General features: G+C 53.2%; 1 protein-coding gene across 1 annotated transcript; it reads right to left on the reverse strand.

The window, feature by feature from the left end:
* Nucleotides 1-505: 505 nt before the first annotated feature.
* ZNF541 (zinc finger protein 541) lies at nt 506-15,590 on the reverse strand. The gene is made up of 15 exons (XM_059833158.1): nt 15,314-15,590; nt 13,925-14,147; nt 11,151-12,744; nt 9,765-9,823; nt 7,985-8,144; nt 7,276-7,443; nt 6,180-6,507; nt 5,670-5,733; nt 4,672-4,814; nt 4,086-4,189; nt 3,179-3,254; nt 2,584-2,672; nt 1,990-2,130; nt 1,001-1,188; nt 506-668 (listed from the first exon to the last, which is right to left on the reverse strand). The coding sequence occupies exons 1-15, from the start codon at nt 15,588-15,590 to the stop codon at nt 506-508; spliced, it is 3,777 nt and encodes a 1,258-aa protein (XP_059689141.1).
* Between the last annotated feature and the right edge of the window lie 4,637 nt (nt 15,591-20,227).

Here is a 20,227-nt window from a genome sequence, read left to right on the forward strand (position 1 = left end):
AGGACTTCTTTAAAGCAAAGCAGAAGTCGAGAGCCTCTCGTATTCGCACAACAACAGCTATTTCACAGTCACTAACCACCACGTTTTCCCAAGCACGCACAATCCCAATGCCACGCCATGCACGCATCCCTCATTTAGCACACACCGCTGATATAAGTAAGGAAGGTTTGATGCTTTCGCAGTGCTTTCTGTCAAACTCAACACCAACTGTCAGCGCTAAACCCGAGTAAGTTTTAAAAAGGCAGTACGCACACAAAGTCGCGGCTTTTCTTCCCAAAAAGCCTTTCGCAAACGTTCTCTGCAGCCTCACTGAGCACTCTTCCAGGGTAAAGAAAAGCCGCGGTGGTTTTTCAGCGTTGGTGCGACTGCTGCTGCACTCCCGATGGATTAGGTTGGAAAATGGGGGCAACCTCGTGTTGTCTAATCCTCCTCAGAGCTCAGCCGCTGCCCAGATGATAAAGACAGTTTGTGTGTTTTTCTAAAACAGAGAAAACTAACCTCACGGCTAGTTTGAAATCGCACTTTCCCAGTTGCTGGTGGTCGGCATCTGGGTTTCTTCCGTCTTTGCCTCACTTTTCAAATGCTTCAAGGGCATGAGAGGCTCCATCGGCTCCTGCGGGTGACGGCGTTTCATGTGAACGTTCCTACCTTTTACCTTCTCAAACACCCTGGAAGTCAGAAAACAAACAGGGGTTATTTTTTTGTTAATTCGATAAACCCCGTTAAACCAAGCTTCATTATTTCTACTTCTGTGAAGTTCGGTACGTTTTGATGCAGGGTACGACACAGTTTCATCGCTTCTGCCCTGGCTGTGCGGGACATGGGTGGTTAAACAAGACTGATGTTTGGGTTCAAAGTCAAAGAAAACCACAAGGAGGGCCAAAGGGAATCCTCAAACCGCCCTTAGCTCCGCTTCCCCTCCGCCCCCCGGGCGGCTCTGAACATTTAAACCTGGTTTAGCCAAAAGCGGCAGGTTTCTAGAAGGAAGATGACTAGCTACCTTTCGCAGTCTTTACAGGGAAACACACTCTGATCACCCGCACTTCCAGCCTGGCAGGAAGGCACGCTGGGCTTGCAGGACGGACCGCCTGCGCTGCGGGGCGTCTTTTTGTAACCCCTCTGCTTTCTCCTTCTCCTCCTGCTTCCCTTAGGTGGAAGACGGGGCTGCTTCTTTGGGCTGCAGGTGGTCTGTAAATCAGAGGGCCTTTATTAATTTTTCCTTCTCTTTAGAAAGGTGGATAGCTAAAGTCAAAAAAAAACAACATTGAAAGATCTCCGAGTTGCGCAGGCAATTCGAATGTGTTACAGCCAGCACAAAAATAGCTCAGCCCAGGCGAGCTCCTCTGAACAGCCAAAAAAACGCTTTAATTCGACTGGGAGGGTGGGGTGCAAACACAGACTTGAAAGAAAAACCGTAGTATTTCTACTACCGTAAGCAGAACAGCGCTTTCATCCACAAAAGTCTATCCAACAGGTTTAAAGTGTAGCGTTACTAAGCACTGAAGTGACGGGGTTACCCAGTTTCTACCACAAAAAAAATTAAAAACTGTATTTCTGTGAACCAAATTCCTGTTTACTGGCACGGAACGTCTTGGCAATCCCCGTGCAGAGCCACGTCACCGGCAGTTCGTTTTACGGAGCGCTGGGATGGCACAGAACATCCCCCAAAATCATCAGCAACACGTTTCACACGAACAGGAGTATTAACGCCGGTAAGTAGTTGGGAATGATCTTATTTAAATCGGCAAGGGTGCCAGCCCTGAAGAGCAAATACTGTCTGTAACGGGTAAGAGCACGTTCTAGTAACGGTGCTAACTACCAACCGCTGCTTTGCCGTTTCAGAGTTATCCTAGGGAGTAAGTTTATCAAAGCAGCAGAATAAAACCGGAACCTCTCCCCGGGCAGTGTCTGCTGCACCCTCCGGGGAGCACGGGAAGGTGTTTTCTGTGAGGAGCAGCATCTCACACAAATCCCCAGCAGTTTTTCTACCTTTTCTTCAGCCTTTTCCACCTTATTCTTGCCTCTCTTGACCTTTTTTCCTTTTACTGGAGCTTCACGCCAGTCAAATTTAATTTTTTTCTTCCAGATATAGTAATATTCAACACACTGGGACACACTCTTAGTCTGAACCTATTGTGAGAAAAACAGAAGCAATCTATAATGGGAACACTGCAGTAAAACATTTAAGGCACAGACGTACAACAAAACCACCTAGCCCAGTTTTCTTTCCCCCACTCTCCCCGGTTATCGCCCTGCAAGGTACGGGTGAGATCGGACAGAAAACAAACCTTCCTCTTCTGGGAAGGCTGTAAAGAAGTGTTGGAGGGGCAGAACTGCCCGCTTCACACCAGCGGTCAGCGTAACATTTCGTTATTATTTTAGTATCTCTGGTATTTTGCACCAGAGATACTACATATTCTGTTGTGGTTATACTTTAGGGTGAATAAAGTCGCGTCCCGGTGGCTTTTTAGCGTTAAGAAGCAAACAAGGGGTTTCAAAGAGGCTTCCAACACACCATTCAAAACATGACTTTCTGGGTTAAAACCACCAATGCTACCAGCCCTAGATCCACCTCGGCTTTACCTCCTTCTGTATCAGGTTAAAATCCTTCTTGTGCACGCTAATAGCCTTTTCAAACAACTGCTTCTCGAGAGGCGTCCAAGTGTCTGAGCCTAGCGATAAACAGCAACAGGCAAATGATTAGATTGCTCACAGCCTAACGGAAATCGGCACAATTTCTTATTCACGTATCGACATCTCTCCTCCTTCAGAAAGCAATTACCAAACAGCGCAGTGAATTCGTTAGCAATAGCAGCTGTTACTGCCAGCGGATAAGCCCCGCAGGCTGTAAAGCCCGGGCACAACTGAAAGGGAGAGCGCGCGGCAGCGAGGATTTGGCGCTGCCACGTTCCAGCGTGCTCCTCCCGTTGGGTGTCACTGCAGGGCAGCAGACGTTAACGTGGCGGGCTGAAACGCAAGAACGAGGCGTTCCCCACGTGAAAAAGCGCCGTAAACAGATTAAAACTGAAGCGCTTTGCTACCACTTTCCCCGCCCCAAAGAACGCGAACCGTTGCAGACAGGTTTTTTGAATTAAATTCTTTAAATCAGAACACGGAAAGGGAACTGCGGCATCTGTCAGCATGCCAAGTGAAGGAACAAGCTCCACTTCCAGTTTACCTGTGTAATGATAATCCGCCAGAGGATGGGATTCGGATTTCTGCGGCCACCCAGAAAGCAGCATCTCCAGAGCCTTCTGCAAGATTTAATGTAAAAAGACTTTAGATTCCCCCCCCACGAGGAGCAAAGAGGTAAATCCTTGCTTTCAGCTATTTTGCTACTTCAGTGACACAGCCCCAGGAAGATTTTGCTCATGCCGGTCAATGCTTTGGGGATCACCTCAGCCCGCTGACGTTTACGGCACTATTTCCTCCGTTCACACTGAATCGTTTTAAAAGGGAAGCTCAGGAGATCTCAGAGGACCGAGCTGCGGGACCCCGCCTGCCGCCACCTCCGGGAGATTTCTCTCCGCTGGAGTCGCTTTCGGCTCGTCCCTGCCGCAGCGGACATGCTCGCAGAGCCTCCTCGCGGAGACGCAGCACGGGCCGATGCCTCTGCTGCGTTTGAGTGTGGTTTAAATCCCTTCTTCAGGGAACGGGGAGTGAAGCAGACCCACTCGGGGCTTCAGTGGGGCCAGGCTAGAGGCGTTCGCTCAGCAAGGAGCGCCTAGGGACGCTGTGGTTGTCAAGCACAGGGTGTCGATCTAGAGCGGACCTCGGGTTTTATCTAATACGGCCCTTCCTCCGTTCCTAGCATTCAGGGTAGCGGTACTTATACTCTCCAAATCACCGCATCATTTACTAAGAGACAAAACAAGCCCTTATTTATCCACCAGGACAGGGCCTGTAATCCCAAGAGACGTTAACGCGGCCTGCGGCAACAGGCAACACGCCAGAACTCCGCAGGTTTAGCGGAGAGACCAGGTTCCAGCCTGTGGAACAGAAAACTCGGAGCAGCTCCCAGCTCCCGCCAGTAATAACGGCTGTTGTAGTCCGTTAATAACGACGACCAAATAGCTGCTTCTTACCATAACGTTGCCTTGCGCCTCATGCAGACAATGCAAGGCTAGCTCTCTGTTCATTCCGCCGCCCGGCATGACGCTGGAGCAAGCCATGTTGAGCAGTTCTGTTACTACAAACGCAACGGAAACCAAGGGAAAGTCAGTTTCCGTCAAGAAAGGAGGAAAGGTGCGATAGGAGAGGGAGGGAAAACAGACAGAGTGCAACAGACAGACAGAGACCAAGAAAAGGCACAGAAAAAAAGTCAGATGCGGCAACTATTCGGGTACTGCTGTCTCTGCCTGAAGAACAGCTTTGGTGCCGACAACTCCAGAGGCAACTCTCCCCTCCTCCAAGGTCGCTGCCGATGGGGAGGGACCGCTACAAATGCCCCGGACTGTTTCTCATAGAAGACGCTACTGGCAGCGTAAAGTTACTATTTGTTCACTCTTCTACCAGAACTGAGCAACCTCCTCCCCTCTAACGCTACCACGGGTGAGGGCGGTCAAGAAAAGAAGGGAGAGAATCTGAACGTACAAAAAGGTGCTGTGAAAGCGTGGAATTTTTGAACCCTATATCTCAGGGGCGGCCTTGGAAGAAAAATGTTAAAGAAACCTCTGTCCTGTGTTGCCGGGTTAGTTTCGATGTCTCCCCAGGGCTTCCACACCAGTGTCTCTGTCTGTTCATCCTTGTCCACATGGGATCTATCCTGGAGGTCTGGCAACTCTGCCTGAAAGTTACTCCCAACATTGATGTGCCTAAAGTAACGGGAAAGGGGAGGCAAGGAAGGCAGGTTGTGAACAGACACATCACGACGGCATGCAGTTGCGTACATGGGGGCTACATGATGAGGAGGGCTCAGCAGTGACAAACAGAACATATAGAACACACCTGTCCCAGTAAAGCATTATGAGCTCTCCTCGAAAAAACTTCCACAGTCACTTCTCAGCACTAACAGAATCACCGTACTATCCCCACAACCCTTTTCTCCCCAGTCAATGGGGAAAGTTTGTTCTCCCTCCCTCGAAACCTGCCAAAATTGGTGAGGTTCACGGCAAGCGGCAGAAAAGAGAGAAGGCTCTGACCACGAACACCAAAGAGGACGTCTGAACGTCGTGTGGAAGGAGGGAGGCAGGCAGGCACCTGTACTGACAGGTGCTTCGGAATGCTTCGGAACACGAAGCCAGTGTTCCACAGCAACAGCTTCAGAATGCTTCAGAACACGAAGCCAGTGTTCCGCAGCAACAGCTTCAGAATGCTTCGGAACACGAATCCAGTGTTCCGCAGCAACAGCTTCAGAATGCTTCGGAACACGAATCCAGTGTTCCGCAGCAACAGCTTCAGAATGCTTCGGAACACGAAGCCAGTGTTCCGCAGCAACAGCACCGAGTGTTCTGTTGCCATGCCGCTTCATTCTAGCCAGCGTGCGGTCAAAAAAACCGCCGTATCGGCCAAGCCATAGGATCATGGGAGGGAGGAGGTCAGCATCAACCTGGAAGGGCTGCTCGGCCCATGCGCTTGAACCAACCGCATGCCGACACCTGAACCGCGGTGCCCTCATCACCCACTGTCCACAAGTTTGCTGTTATTCCCATTGCCGTGCCATAACTCACGGCTGAATGTGGATTTTGGTGTCATCGTTCAGCAGGCAAAATCCAAAGTCCTTGTCCGTTTTACCTGGAAGATATTAAAAAAAAAAGAAATGCTCAAGGTAAAAATCATTCTGCCGAACGCAGAGGAAAACCGCCTTCACCGGGCCGCTGCCTCCGACACGCAGGTGCCCACCGGAGCGTCTTCGGCAGTTTTATGACAGGATTGTTGCGGTGTAACCGCTACGTGTTTTTAATACTCGGATTAAAATAAATTTGTACCGCAAACCAGTACAATAGAATCAGGCCGGTTACTCGTAACTTAAACTGCTCCGCGTCTATGTCCGTATCTCCACTGCCCTGCGTACGACGCAGTAATTTATCCTGCAGGAAGGTGGATACCATTTTAATTTATAACCTACGTATCTTGGAGAAAATTACGGCGGGTCAATTTTCTGTAAGCCTGTATGACAGCCAGCTGGATTCCCTTCCAGCTCTATTACCCGTTGAGTGCAGATGGTAGGATTTTATTACCTAATACAGCACCGAAGAGCTGGTTGGGATCACCGCTAGCAGGGGAAGAGCGGAGAGTGCTGAAATAGAGGCCTGATCCTTCCCGCACGGGGCTGAGCATCGGAGGTGGCGTGTAAGGAGAGCACTGGAACAAGTCCCTCAGCAGATGGTCCACCAGGAACATGGGGGAACGCAGGTGACTCTGGTAACACCCTCCCATCCCCGGCTGGGCTTCAGGGGCCGGCGGAGGGGGGATATAGAGCCGTTTTGGCCGCATCTGCCTCTTCCGCTTTGTTTGGTGCAAGCTTTCTTTGAGGTCCTTCCCATCCGGGCTTTCCTTTTCAGTAACCTGGGCAAACGATTCCAAATAAACCCATCAGATCCGTTGTTTAACACCGAAAAGAAGCGGAACAAGTTCAAGGCATGGGAAAACGTATAGAAGAAAGCTGGAAACCGCATAGGATTTTTATCTGGCTTTCCTCTAGGCTCTTGGTGTCGCGATTTATTATTCCGAGCTCAATCACGGACAGCAAATCCCAAAAGTCGTGTGCGGAGCGCCGTCAGAGGACCCTCTGCTCTAGTCCTTACTCGTGTAGACGGCTCGGGGGAAGCCTGACAGATGCGCTCGTGGGAACAAGAGCTGCTGAAAAGAACCCTCTGCAAGCTTTTCTGTTATCAGAGAGAGCGCCCAAAGACAAAAAAGTAAATTCTGAAACCGCCCTGCAATTCTTTAAGTTGCCTAGTAAAATTCCACGTATTTTCCTAGGCTTTAATGGCAAGTAACTGTCCTGCATCATTCTGTTGATATTTTCCACGTCACCTTTTATTTTCATGCAACTCAAGGTGATTAATGGCTTACGTATTTCCAATTAATGACCCAGACAGACCCTAGAACCTTTACCAAGTCCATTCCTATCATAATTACCACCAAGTCCATCACTGCAGTGTTAACTTGAATGTAATTTGGGGGATTTAAGGGAGCCACAACGCTAAGCTGCTGGCTAAGCCAGGAAAACTTGCATGCTGGCTGCTCAAAGAAGCGACACCGGCAAAGCCGGCTAACTATGGTGTTTTTGCTAAATGACTAAAATATTGGAGGAATGGAACCGCCACCCACCTTGCTCCCTGCTTGCGATTTCGCAGCCATCACCGGTACCGAGACGGGAATGACCAGAGGAGCCATGGTGACGTCCTCTGTAGGCATCTGGGGTTTCGAGGGACAGTTTCCACCTCCGGCTGCCTCCAGCGACAGTTTCTGAGCGCTGCCGTCTCCTGCATCGCAGACCTTAGCGCAAACGCAAGGGTAGGAGGTGTATCTTCTGGCATCAGCCAACTGAGGACATCAAAGCGCTTTGTAACTATTCTTTCAAGTCAATTCTGAATTGTTTCTCCATTACATAAAATAACGATGACAGCAAGAGCCACTACGCTGCGGAAGTTTCTCTCAGCACAACGTAATTTAGCGAGAGCCCAGAACAGGAATCCTTATCGCACCAATTCCTTACTCGTATTTTTACAAAACGGGGCTCCCAAGTTCACGCCATCAGCTAGAACAGCCGGGCGTACGTTTTTCACGCATGCTTTGCAGCTGTGGATTAAGGAACGCTGCCGGAAACAGCAGCAGCTTTCAAAACAGTGCAATTATTCAAGAACGTCCGTGACACCCACTCAAAGGGCTTCAACAGCACCCTGACTCTGGATCCCGCTCTTGAACTCCTCTGGGTTCTCAGGACAAAGTTGCTCCACAGCTCTTGTCTCCACACACTACAGGCAGGTTTTAAAAATTCAAATTCCTGTGAAGTAAGAAGGATCCCGTCTCCCTTTACCTGCTCTTCCTCCTTCCTTTGCGGTGAATGCCGTTGTTCACCACGAAGACAGCCGTGGCTCTGCAGACCGTTCTCGGTATAAAACGGCTGGCCGCAGCTCCCGTGGAGAAAGCCGCTTTCGCAGTTGCTGCCATCGGTCGGCACGGCACCGGTCTTACTGCTAAAGTGAAAAATGGAGATAAAGGGGTGGAAAATTCACATTATAAAGCTGAAACACTGTTAAAAAATAATTTAATCACTATCAATGTTAGATCCACGCTTGCGTTTCCTGCTGTAGAGCCCATTTCGCGTCTAGTTGGGAAATACGTGCAGTTTGTTTAGCAGCAAAAGATGTTAACTAGAGAAAAATCCCCAGCGGGACATCAGTCCCCAGAATTATAAAGAGACAGCTTTAAATTTAAAGAGATGCGGTTAGGACACCTTCTCTTTTGAGCGGTTACAGGAATTGCACCTATTAACAGATATGTACAAATATTATTTTCAAAGTTACACACCTCACTTTTTAACTGTGACACCAAAAAAGAAGGACCTGCGTTAAAAACCACCCGAAGCCTTTTCCTTCAACACCGTGCACTTTGTACACCGTGGAATCTCTGAAAGATCCCATATCGTGAGCGGAAAAACGTGTCATTTGTGGGTAACTCCCCCTTGTGAATCCCGCGTTTGGGAAAGGCGACGTTGGAAGTCCTGCAGATTGGTTCCTCTAGCCGCATGACGAAGAAAGCCAACGAAGTTAAAGCTTCCCAGCGCACCAGACGTACTGCCTCGCCGGCCCCACAGCCTGGCCAATCCTCCGCACCTCTTCTGACACGGAAACGGAGGACCAGGCAGACCACCGAGGCCGGCAGACCAGGTAATCACCTTCGCGTGGCTCACCAGGAACCACGACGTTCGCTTGTTGCCGAAGAACAATGAAATTCTTAACGCCAGACAGCAGCTCCCTTACCTGCGGTGGTTAGCAACGCTGCGGGCACCTCTTCCGAGGCTGTGCGGGGGCCGCGCTGCTGCTCAGGGGGAGGTAGGTTATAAAAATCTCTTTTTTTTTTCCCCAGGGAGCAGCCTGCTTTCTCGCCCAGTAAATGGCAAGCTACCTAGCCTGGGCAGGAAGGTGGCAGAGCCACGATTTCCCTACAGAGAAGAGACCAGAGCTGCACAGTCCCTGCACCAAAGGACAGCGGCAATTACCAAAGCAGAGAGAAGGAGGTTTCTTTTCTTCAGCAAAGAGAACTGAGTCTCAAACTCAGTCTAAAAAAAAATAATTAACCATAAAATTAACTTTTAAAACCTAAGTTCAGTGCCTGCCTCCATAATTATAATGCAGTAACACTCTTTACAGACAGCTGCTCACCAGGAACGAGACGGAGAGTGAAGCCCCGTCGCCTGGAAAGCCTTCGAGGAGGTGAATCCCTTAACGGTATCCTAGATTTCCGTTTCTTTAATTCCCTGGTGAACTTTTGGTCTTTTCTTGTTGTAACGCGTGAAAAGAACAAGCCTGATCATTCCTTATTACACCCATGATAGTCTTAAAAGCTTCACTCAAGCTACCTCCCTGTCACGCTTCAGTCGCTGCACGATTTTGCGCGATTGCGAGTGAGAAATTAGGTTGAAAGTCTTGTGGTTCTAATTTAAACACCGATTAATTAGCACAATCTAAAGCTAGCCAAATGAAAAGGCTACGTTAAATCTCGACCCTGAGGGAAAACAAACGTGCCCGACCAGGTGCTAAAAGGTGCTCTGGAAAACAACCACCCCCCTCAAAATTTGAGCGCGACCCGCTTACCACCCAGCTGACAAGTTTTCTTCCTTTGCCGCGTTGGTGAGGCTGTAGATATTTCCACCCTGCAGTTAAAGAAACAATAATCAGAAGCAGATGTCATTCTGCCTGCAAGCAAAGCTTTAAAATATAGTCATTGCATCTTTAAAAAAAAAAGAACATCGGAGCCGTTTCCTCTGTGAAAATAACACTTTGCACTTGCACAGCAAAGTAACACTCATTAACCAATCTCATAAATCTTCACAGTCATTAATAAATGCTCCTCATAACACCTCGATACATGCGTGTGCACCGTAAGCACGTGAGGAATCCCTCTTTACGCAACGTTACTTCCATCACGAGCTGTACGCAGGGGCGGCCACGCTCCCATTCCTCGGCCGCGTGCGGTCCCCGTGCCACCTGCGCAGCTCCAGAGCTCCGATGATGCCAGGAGAACTGGATCATCCCGATCCCTGGCTGCTGCGGGCATGTGCTCTGCTAACACCGGGTCAACAACAGGAACCCAGGAGCAGGACAGGGGTTTGCTCGTGCCCCACGTATCACCCAGGCTCACAAAAATCTCCTGGAGTTAGAGAATTGTAAGTCTAAGACTCCCCTAAGCCACTGGATTTCTCACCTTGACCGCTGGAGCAACACCCGGAGCACAGAGAGCCTTTCGGAGGAGCCAGAAAGGAAATGGGAGCAACACGGAACAGGGTTTAACCTCGGCGTGTTAGAAATTCCCTGGCCCCAGGGCTGCCGGTCCCCTCGGGGCAGGGCAAGATGCGCGCGTAAGCCCGACACCCAACTAATAACCAAAAAAAGCCCTTAAACCAACCCCAAACTTTGGAGATATTTAGTCCCCAAAACAGCCGCAGCGCATTTATCCGCCAGGCAAACTTCTGCACCTTACCCTCAAGGAACGTATTTTGACTTCGACCCCCTGAGACCGATCTCTAAAGGTGAGAAGTTCGTTTAGGTTGACTCTTGATCCCCCTGCCCTCTCACGGGCAAGGAGACACCAATTATTTCCACTCGAGAAAGCGGTTCCCATTCCACGGGCACCGAGCTCGCCGAGCGTTCGGGGGCTGGCAGCTTTTGATTACCACTGACCTGCGCGCAAGCCCAACCAAGAAGCCGGGCGAAAGGCTACATATCACCTTACTAAACACCCCAAGACTTGATCTCTAAATTATTTCCAAACCTTTGGTGCTGGATTAATTAGTTAATGGCTTTCAGAGCGCTCTGGACCTGTAAAGCGCCGTGTGAGCGCTGTGTACCGCTACTGGTGAATCCAGAGCTGTCGACACTAATAAAAAGCACTTAAAAGCGCGCCGGAAGGCAGTAAACGGCTCCGAGACCCAAACTCGAGTAGTAGAGGGCTAAACGCGGAGAAAGAGCACGTTGACGTACTTGAATCCTGTTGAAAATGGTCAGCCTGCGCGTCCCCCCGGCCGCAGGAGCCGAGGAGAAGGACGCCATGGCCACCTGACTCGGGGGAGCCGCGCGGCTCGGCCCGAACGTCGGCTTCTCCCTGCGGACGGCAGGCAGACGCCAAGAGCGGGCAGCACCCACCGGCGGTTTCCCGCCTGCCTCCACGCTACCGTCTTTACTCCTCTCTTTTTTAAACGCGGAAGCCTTGTTTTCGAGCTGATTCGACCTCCCGGAAGCGTGGCTGCCCACGGCACTTCCAGGCACTCCATACTGGAGCCGACTAGGAACAGCGGAGTCTCTTAATCCCACGGGTGCTGCCTGCAGTCCTCGTTTCTCCCCGTCCGACAAAGTGTCCTGGAACTGGGGGACGGTCTTTTGGAGGGACGCGGAAGGCCCTTCGTACTCAGTCGGCTGTGGAAGCTGGGGGGCCAAGGGGGGCTGCCGAAACCCCGCTTGGAGGGCGTTTGCCGGGGCCTGGGGAGCCGCCAGCACCTGGGCGTGAGACAGGACCTGCGGAGACTCGGTGATGGCCTGGAAGAGGGGCTGCTGCTGCAGCGGCTGTGGGAAGAGCTGCCTGGTCTCGCTCTGCGGCACGCCGCCCTTCCGAACCTCCGGAAAACTCGACTCCCCGGCGTTCTCCCATGGCTGGGAGTCGTGGGTTTGCGCCAACTGAAAGGCTTCCTCAAAACAAGTGAGGGCAGACTCGCTCGGCGCATCCTCTTCGGCTTTAAAAGGTGCCACGGGGAAAGACAAAGCGTCCGGACACTCGTACGCGGCTGAGAACGTGGGGGAAGGCCCAGCTAACCCCTCCGACAAACCCTGCGCCGCGGGAGGTGGCTGGCGAGCAAGGCAGACGCTATTCCTTGAGGGTTTAGCACAAACCGGCACGTTCTGTATCCACTGAAAGGGACCGCTCAACCCGTTTGTGGCCGGCTTCTGCCCTCGGAACACAGGAAAAGAAGGCAGGGCGCCGTTGGGACAGCACTGCAGCCCCGCGGGCTCCAAGGGGAGCTGGGCTTCCGAAATAAAAAACGGACTGGTCAAATTGTTCATTACGTTCTCGCCCGGTGCAGCCACAGACGCATTGCCGGGATTTCTCACGGCACAGACGTTGGAAGAAGTGGCAGTCTTTTGGCAAGAGAGGCGATCCTTCGAGATATTGCCTCCTGCAGCCTCTGAAAGTCCACTGCTGTCGGATGCAAGGCAAGAGGCCCGGCTGGCTGCAGAGGAATCCGTCAAGGCGGCAGCCGCCTGCTCTGCGGCCAAGGGAAGCTTCTGGTTTGCAAAGCTGTTCGCAGCGCACCTCGGCAAGTCTCGTGTGGGCGGGAAAGGGCCCAACTCTGAGCGCGCGGCCAGTCTGTCCGCCGATTTCCCGCTGCCTTGGATATACGGAGCGGGAAGAAGCGGGGATCCCTCCCCGGCACCGTTCTTGGGAGCCTCCTTCAAGCCGCACAAGCCATGCTGCAGTTCGTAATGCCGGCGCAGCGAACGGTGATCACAGTAACTCTTACCGCAGTCGTGTTCCGGGCACACGAAAGGTTTTCTCTTCTGATGCGTCAACACGTGCCCGCTCCTGCGGTGACGGAGAGAAGAAAACATTGTGTATTAGCGTTTCCAACTGAAAAAGGAAGCCATTTGGCACCTAAGCTACAGCAGCTCTCACGCCCCTTCTATTTCGTACAGTTCTACTCAAGGCAGAGGCGCTGCACAGGACGTAAATCAAAGCAGAATTTGGCCTCCGTTCAGAAGAAGTTCGCTAAAGCGCCCTCCAACCGCTTTTCCCACTGGGACGCAGAACAATCCCGCTTGCTCTATTGCCAGATACACAACTCTCCAGAGTTGCTCTGCCTCCAGAAACACAACTCAAAAGGGGATCCGGAACTCTCCCCAAATCCAGGAGGATCTCCCCAGCCTACCAGCCCCAACCCCAAGCACTCGGCAAGGACGAAGCAAACCAGAGCACGGCTCAAAAGGGATCTCAACTTCTACCGGCGAGCGCGCACAAGCTAAAGGCTGGTTGCGATTAGAGTGGAAAACGGCAGGGTAGGAATTGGTAGAGAGGAGGAAAAAAAATAGGCAGGCACGTTACCTAAACCAGCGGGAAAGCGACTGAAAAACTGCAGACTGTCACTTCACAAAGTTTTTAGGACAGAATAGGTCTGTCAGCAACCGCTCCGGTCTGACACAAAGCAAAACGGTGTTTTACGTAGCCCCAGACTCCCGCCACCGAAAAGCGGACCTACGATAACCTGCTGGTGTTTCGAGAGCTTTTCAGAATTAGCGATCAAAGCTTTACAGCACCGGGAAGCCCAGGATTCCGGGTGGCGGTTGCATCGATAAGCAATCTTTTGCAAGAATTCCTAAAACAGCAGCTGCCAAAAATCGGAAGTTGACTCTCCAGTACAAACACCTTCCACGCGATTTCCCCCACGGCAGTCATCAGACAGGGGAAAAAAAAAAGACCAGCTGCTTTTGTAGGGCTCAGTATTACGGATTTTTCTGCAGCTGGACAAAAATAGGCACTTTTGAGGCTTCTCTGCTCTGGAAAACGCAAAGCTAATTGGCATCTGCTAGGGAAGTCGTTTTGTAACCTGACTTCACAACACTCGCTAGCCTGAAAAGACGACAAAGACCACCAAGCGCTGTGACTTCTGCAACTGGAAAACAAAGTACTGCAGAAGCCACTCTTATTTACGTTGGGCTAACGAGGCCGCAGCGAGCCTGCGCGTTTTTAACGGGGAACGCCTACGTACAGGTGGTCCGGGCGTTTAAAGGCCCTGCCGCAGATGGTACAGACGTGTTCCCGTTTCTGGCTGTGCGTCAGGCAGTGCTTGCTGAGAGCGCTGGCGCTGCCGAACACCTTCCCGCAGCGGCTGCAGCCTGGCGGCGAGCTCCGAGGAGAGCCCAGGGGACGCTTTCCTCTCCCCGCAGATCTGTCTCCTCCTCCAGCCTCCTCCGGTCCCGTCGGCGTGGGCTCTGTGGGAGGGAGGAAGCGATAGCCTCAGGTTACTCTTGTGACAATGTGCTTCTCGCTTTAGCGGTAATAAAAACGTCACTTTTTATAACGCTTCTGTTGGAGAGCTCCGGCCTGTGGGTTTTGGCTGAATATCCGCACCAAAACGAGTATGGAAATCTCACAAACCTTTTCCGATTCGCAGCGCTGGAGCTGCTTTATTTCTGGGGTCTCCGCAAGCACCTAAACCCACGTCCCACCCCCACGCAAGTTACACCCTTTGCCGTTTTGGACCTCGTCGTAACAGATTTTACCATTTTCCCCTCCTTCTCAGGAAAAAGCCGGAGGGAATGAGACAACTCCAAACCGCTTTGCTCGAGGTATTTTATCTACAGCAATTAGGCGATAGCCCAGGCAACTTCCCAGTGGACTGGACTTTGGGAGGCAACTCAAGGTTCCCCACCCACGAGTAAGGAATGAGCCGGTTTTAATTAGCGAATCAGCAGCAAGGCAGGCCCCAATCATTAGGAGAAAGTCTCATTTTCTTACTTGCTCGTTACGGATTTGCATCCGTTTCGTTTTCAAGCCACCCAAACAGGGTGCGCTCTGCTATGCCTTAGCCATGCGGTTATCCAGAGCGTTTTACTAACGGTGCTCTCCTCGCAACGGCGGAGCTAGAAAAAGCCCAGTCCGCTTAATCCGTTTCACAGGGAGTTTGAGATGCAGAAAGAATTAAACGGAACGTCTCTTTGCTTCAGGGGAAGCCAGTAATAGAGACGTTTGCAACGTATTTAGCAAATCCGTCATGTTAATGCCTTCGCATTTTCCATTTCCAGCTGGAGAGCAGGTTGCAAGGGCTCTTGGAAAAAAGGAAAACATACTCCTGTCTAGGGTATAATTTTAAGGAAATAGGACAGAAGTGAAACTGCTGCCAAAGAGAGGCGTTATAATAATGATCATCTTCTACAGCCTTATCAACGTGAATGTCATTTTACAGGTAAAAGGCAACAAGAAACATTTTCAAAGCGCTTACTGATTAAAAAAAACACCCACATCTCCACCTCTTTACCCCAAAAGATTTACAGGTCATGGACTCCACCACCTATGTAAAGCCACTAAATAACTCGGGGTGCTTGGATCTGTAAGACACCCTCCAAAACAACAGAGAACGCGGAGTCAGCGCGCTCACCGTGCTGATCGAGGAGCTGAGGAGAGCCGCAGTCCTTCGCCGGGAACAGAGAGAAGGCGTTTAAATCGGCCTCCAGAGCATCGCTGGCCGCATCCGCAGCTGGAAGGCCAGGCACCATGTCCAGGCCGCTCAGCCCCGCGTGCAACACCTCCTTCCCATTTCGGCACAGATCGGGGTCGAGAGCCTCGCCACAGACCAGCCCCTGGCTTTCGGAAAACCCAGGGAAAGGCAGCTCCAAAGGAACCACGTTCTCGTCGCCGAAGGGGTACTGGTCCATGCCCGCCGCCGACCTTACGGCCGGTCAAAGGTGGTCTCATTTCCACCTACAGTAAAACTCGAGGGCATGAGGACGAGCCTCCTAAACAGAACATAAAAAGGAGAAGTTAAATAAAACACGATTTGATGTTAGTCACCAAACCCTAACCAGTATCGCGACTGGGGTATCAGCCCTATATCTACCATACCTTACCGGAGAAGCCCAAAGTATCCCAACTCCCGGTTCAAACACAAGGCATGCCCCTGCCCCCTGAAGCTGCTGAGACCCCGCAGGCAGGTTTGGAGGGCTGGGGAGTGGACTTGGGGGTGAGGGGGCTCTCCCTGAGGGACACGCTGCTCCCGGCCTTGCAGGAGGCTGCAGGGCCACCCTAGGAATGGGTTTGGGGGAGCGAGGGGGCTCTCCCTGACGAAGATGCTGCTCCCGGCCTTGCAGGAGGCTGCGGGGCCATTCTAGGAATGGGTTTGGGGGAGCGAGGGGGCTCTCCCTGCGGGAGACACTGCTCCCGGCCTTGCAGGAGGCTGCGGGGCCATTCTAGGAATGGGTTTGGGGGAGCAAGGGGGTTTTCCCTGCAGGAAACACTGCTCCCGTCCTTGCAGGAGGCTACGAGGCCATTCTAGGAATGGGTTTGGGGGAGCGAGGGGGCTCTCCCTGCGGGAAACACTGCTCCCGGCCATGCAGGAGGCTGTGGGGCCATTCTAGGAATGGGTTTGGGGGAGCGAGGGGGTTTTCCCTGACGAAGACGGTGCTCCCGGCCTCGCAGGAGGCTGCAGGGCCATTCTAGGAATGGGTTTGGGGGAGCAAGGGGGTTTTCCCTGATGAAGACGGTGCTCCCGGCCTCGCAGGAGGCTGCAGGGCCATTCTAGGAATGGGTTTGGGGGAGCGAGGGGGTTTTCCCTGATGAAGACACTGCTCCCGTCCTTGCAGGAGGCTACGAGGCCATTCTAGGAATGGGTTTGGGGGAGCGAGGGGGCTCTCCCTGATGAAGATGCTGCTCACGGCCTTGCAGGAGGCTGCAGGGCCATTCTAGGAATGGGTTTGGGGGAGCGAGGGGGTTTTCCCTGATGAAGACGGTGCTCCCGGCCTCGCAGGAGGCTGCGGGGCCATTCTAGGAATGGGTTTGGGGGAGCGAGGGGGCTCTCCCTGAAGGAAACACTGCTCCCGGCCTTGCAGGAGGCTGCAGGGCCATTCTAGGAATGGGTTTGGGGGAGCGAGGGGGTTTTCCCTGATGAAGACACTGCTCCCGTCCTTGCAGGAGGCTGCAGGGCCATTCTAGGAATGGGTTTGGGGGAGCGAGGGGGCTCTCCCTGAGGGACACGCTGCTCCCGGCCTTGCAGGAGGCTGCGAGGCCATTCTAGGAATGGGTTTGGGGGAGCGAGGGGGTTTTCCCTGATGAAGACACTGCTCCCAGCCTCGCAGGAGGCTGTGGGAACACCCTAGGAATGGGTTTGGGGGAGCGAGGGGGCTCTCCCTGAGGGACACGCTGCTCCCGGCCTTGCAGGAGGCTGCAGAGAGCCACAGCCTGGGGTGCGGGGGCTCTCCCTGAGGAGAGTGCATGGGGAGGAGGGAGGCGGGGGCTGCCCCAGGGCCGGGGCCTCTTCTCGAGGGGAAGGGCGGGGGCTCAGCCGCCCGTGCGGGGCTGCCCGGGAGCCTGAGGAGAGGAGGAGAAAGGCGGGAGGAGGAGAAAGGCGGGAAGTGGGGGGGGGAGAAGGGGAGTCCCTCACCCGCGCCGCCGCCTCATCCATCGTCTCGCGCCCCCGCCCTTCCCGCCCGCCGCCAGCGGCGCATGCGCGCATGGGCGCCGCGCCTCGTGGCGCCGCCCCGCCCTCCCCCGCCGGCGGCTGCGCGGGGCGTCACGTGACGGGGAGGGGGGTGGCTGTGGCGGGAAACGGCGGGCGTGGAGGGAAGGGAGGGGCGGCGCCATTTTGTTGGAGGGGAGGGAGAGGGCAGGGGGTGAGAGATGTGTGGGCCGGGGGAAGGACGGCGGGGGACGAGGAGGAAAGGTGTGTGGAGGGAGGGGGGGAATGGCGGGGGCGTGAGTTTGTGAGGGGGGAGGAAGGGAAATGGGCCTTAGTGCGGGGGGAGAGGTGAAGGAGAGGAGGCCGGAGGGGATGTGAGGTGTCTGTGAGAGAGGGGGCCCCGGAGGGAGGTGTCTGTGAGAGAGGGGGCCCCGGAGGGAGGTGTCTGTGAGAGAGGGGGCCCCGGAGGGAGGCGAGTGGAGAGGGTTCTGTGTGAAATAAAGGTTTAGGGAGGCTCTGGGATGGTAAAAGGGGGGGCTCTGGGTGGGAAATAGGGGGGCGGAGTGGTGGAGGGAGGTGTGTGGGAGGGCTTGGGGAAGGGGCTGGAAATAGGAGTTACGGGGCAAAACGCTGCGAAGAAAAAAGTGTGGGAGAGGCCTCGTCTGAGGTACGGTTTTAGCTAAGCTTCAAGCAAAGAATGGCCAAATGTGCCTCTTGCCTGGGCATCTTGCAGGCTGGCTTTGGATAAATTATTTATCCCACTTGATTGGCCCCGTGTGAAATGGGAATATTGCTTCGCGGGATAGCCGTTGCCTCTCAGTAACCGGTGGCTGTGAAACACCGAGAAACCCTGTGTTCGAAGTGGAAGAAGGCGGGGTGTCGCTGCTCCTCGGGATCTCTTTAAGCACTGTCTCCGAGCTATTTTCTGTACCTTTCTGGTTTGGTTTTTTTTCCCCTGTTATTTCTTTCTTTAACGTTACAATTTTAAGGAAATTGCTTAGGTTGATGTTCGCAGGACGTCCTTCCATCCCAGGACGAATGTCGGGTCGTTGCTGCGTCCTTCATTGTAATAATGCTTTAACTGTACCGGTGGAGAAGCTCTTACGGGGGTTGTGGTCTTGGCCTGGCTGATGAAGCTGCCGGCTGGATCCTAGCGAAGCGATTTGGGAGAAGTGGGTTGGGGGGAAAAAAAAATCCCCTGAAAGTTAATAAACTATGTTGTTTTGAATGGGAAAGGTGTTGCAGCAACTCCTGCTGCTGCAGTCTAGTGGTTAAAGCAGGAATCACCTGCGAGGAGATGAACGAGCCTTTAAGTGTTGGGGTGTTATTACATAAAAATGGTATGTAATTCTGTTAGTCACCAGCGGTATATTTTAAGCAAACCTAAAAATAGCCGTGTTTGGGGGTTTTGTTTGTTACTACTCTGCTATGCCAAGTTCTCTCCAGAGTGACTGTTCGTGTCCGCACGGGTATCATGCTCGTTAATTAGCGCGCTGCGTGACGCGACGGAGGCTTTATTTCTGAAGGAGAGGGTTTTTACCTAATTGCGACTGGTGCGAGCGCAGTACCGGTGGGTCGTTTCGCTCTGCTGAAGGATTTGGCCCCAGTCGGAGCTGGAAGAGGCCGTCCTGGGGAGGTTTTTGGCCCGAGGGAGCACCGAGCCGGGGCAGAAACGTGTCTGACGGGGGGGCGCGACACCCCAGCGCGTCGCCGCAGCGAAATTCCCTGCGGCTTCCCCTCGTCCTTCCTCACATCGGCCACGCTCAAAGCTTTTTTTTTTTCTTTTGCTGTCTGAGGACCGCTTATGTGACTGATTGTAAAGCTGCCATCGTGAGAGACCAAAAAAATCTTCCTTATGACATCCCTAACGCTTCCCGCTTGGAAATAACCTCGTGTTTTGCGGGCACTGTTGATAGCAACATCCTTCAAGGCGAGAAGCTCCTCTTGTCCCACGGGTCAGTCGAATTGTCGCTTACGGCGGCTTTCTGCCCAGCGTTTCGGTGGGTTTTTTTAGGCGTGGCAGACTCCGCTCGATTTGTTTCGGTGCTCTGGGACCGAAAAGAAGGATAATAGTGGAGCGCAAGGGTGCGCCGTGTGGCTTAAATGTTGGGTTTTGGGGTTTTTTTTGTACGCGCTACTGACGGTGGAGTTCATCTCCTTTTCTCCTCCCCCCCCTTGATAAAACAGCCCGGAGTCCTGATCCTCTTCCGGCACCGTACCCGGTCGACGGCTCCCGGCGTTCCGGCGGCGGCGAAGAGCGGCGGTGGACGACGGCCGGCGTTCAGCTGGGCTCGGCGCCGCGCTTTTATAGCGTAATGCACCAAAATAAACCCCCGCGAGGTCCCACCCAGGTACAAACGGAACGTATATCCAATTCAAATCCAGCCAATCCAGGGGTATAAACAAAGCCCCAAGCCCGGCCTCTCGCAGATTAATTACTCGCACTGGTCAATCACATTTAACCCGCCTAATCAGGGCGCGGGCAAGGCGCCTGGCCCTGCCTACCCCTGCCTGCACCTCGCCAATCGCCAGCGGAGCCTCCTTCCCCGGCTCAACCAGTTTGTAACTGGGATGTCGAGGACCCTGGGCTGGGCCGGGCGCTGGGCTGCCCGGGCGCGCCGGAGGGAAGGCCGGCCCGCGCCGCTTGAGGCTTTATCCCAGGAAAAACCCAGCCTAAACCCGGCAAACGGGGGTGTTTTTCCCAGCTCGCCTCGAGCAGGAAGCAGTTTTTAAGCCTTGCCTTTCAATAGCCACGCTCCTTAAGTACGGTTTTCCTCCTCGTAAGCGAATACAGAAAAAGATGCCCTTCGCAGCGCTTTAATAAGCGTTAAATCCCCGAAGCGCTGCCTCCGAACGCCCCTCCGCGTACTTCGCTCTGCACCTGGGGCTTAAAAGACAGGA

This window comes from Gavia stellata, chromosome 41 (assembly GCF_030936135.1).
Source record: "Gavia stellata isolate bGavSte3 chromosome 41, bGavSte3.hap2, whole genome shotgun sequence".
NCBI lineage: Eukaryota > Metazoa > Chordata > Aves > Gaviiformes > Gaviidae > Gavia > Gavia stellata.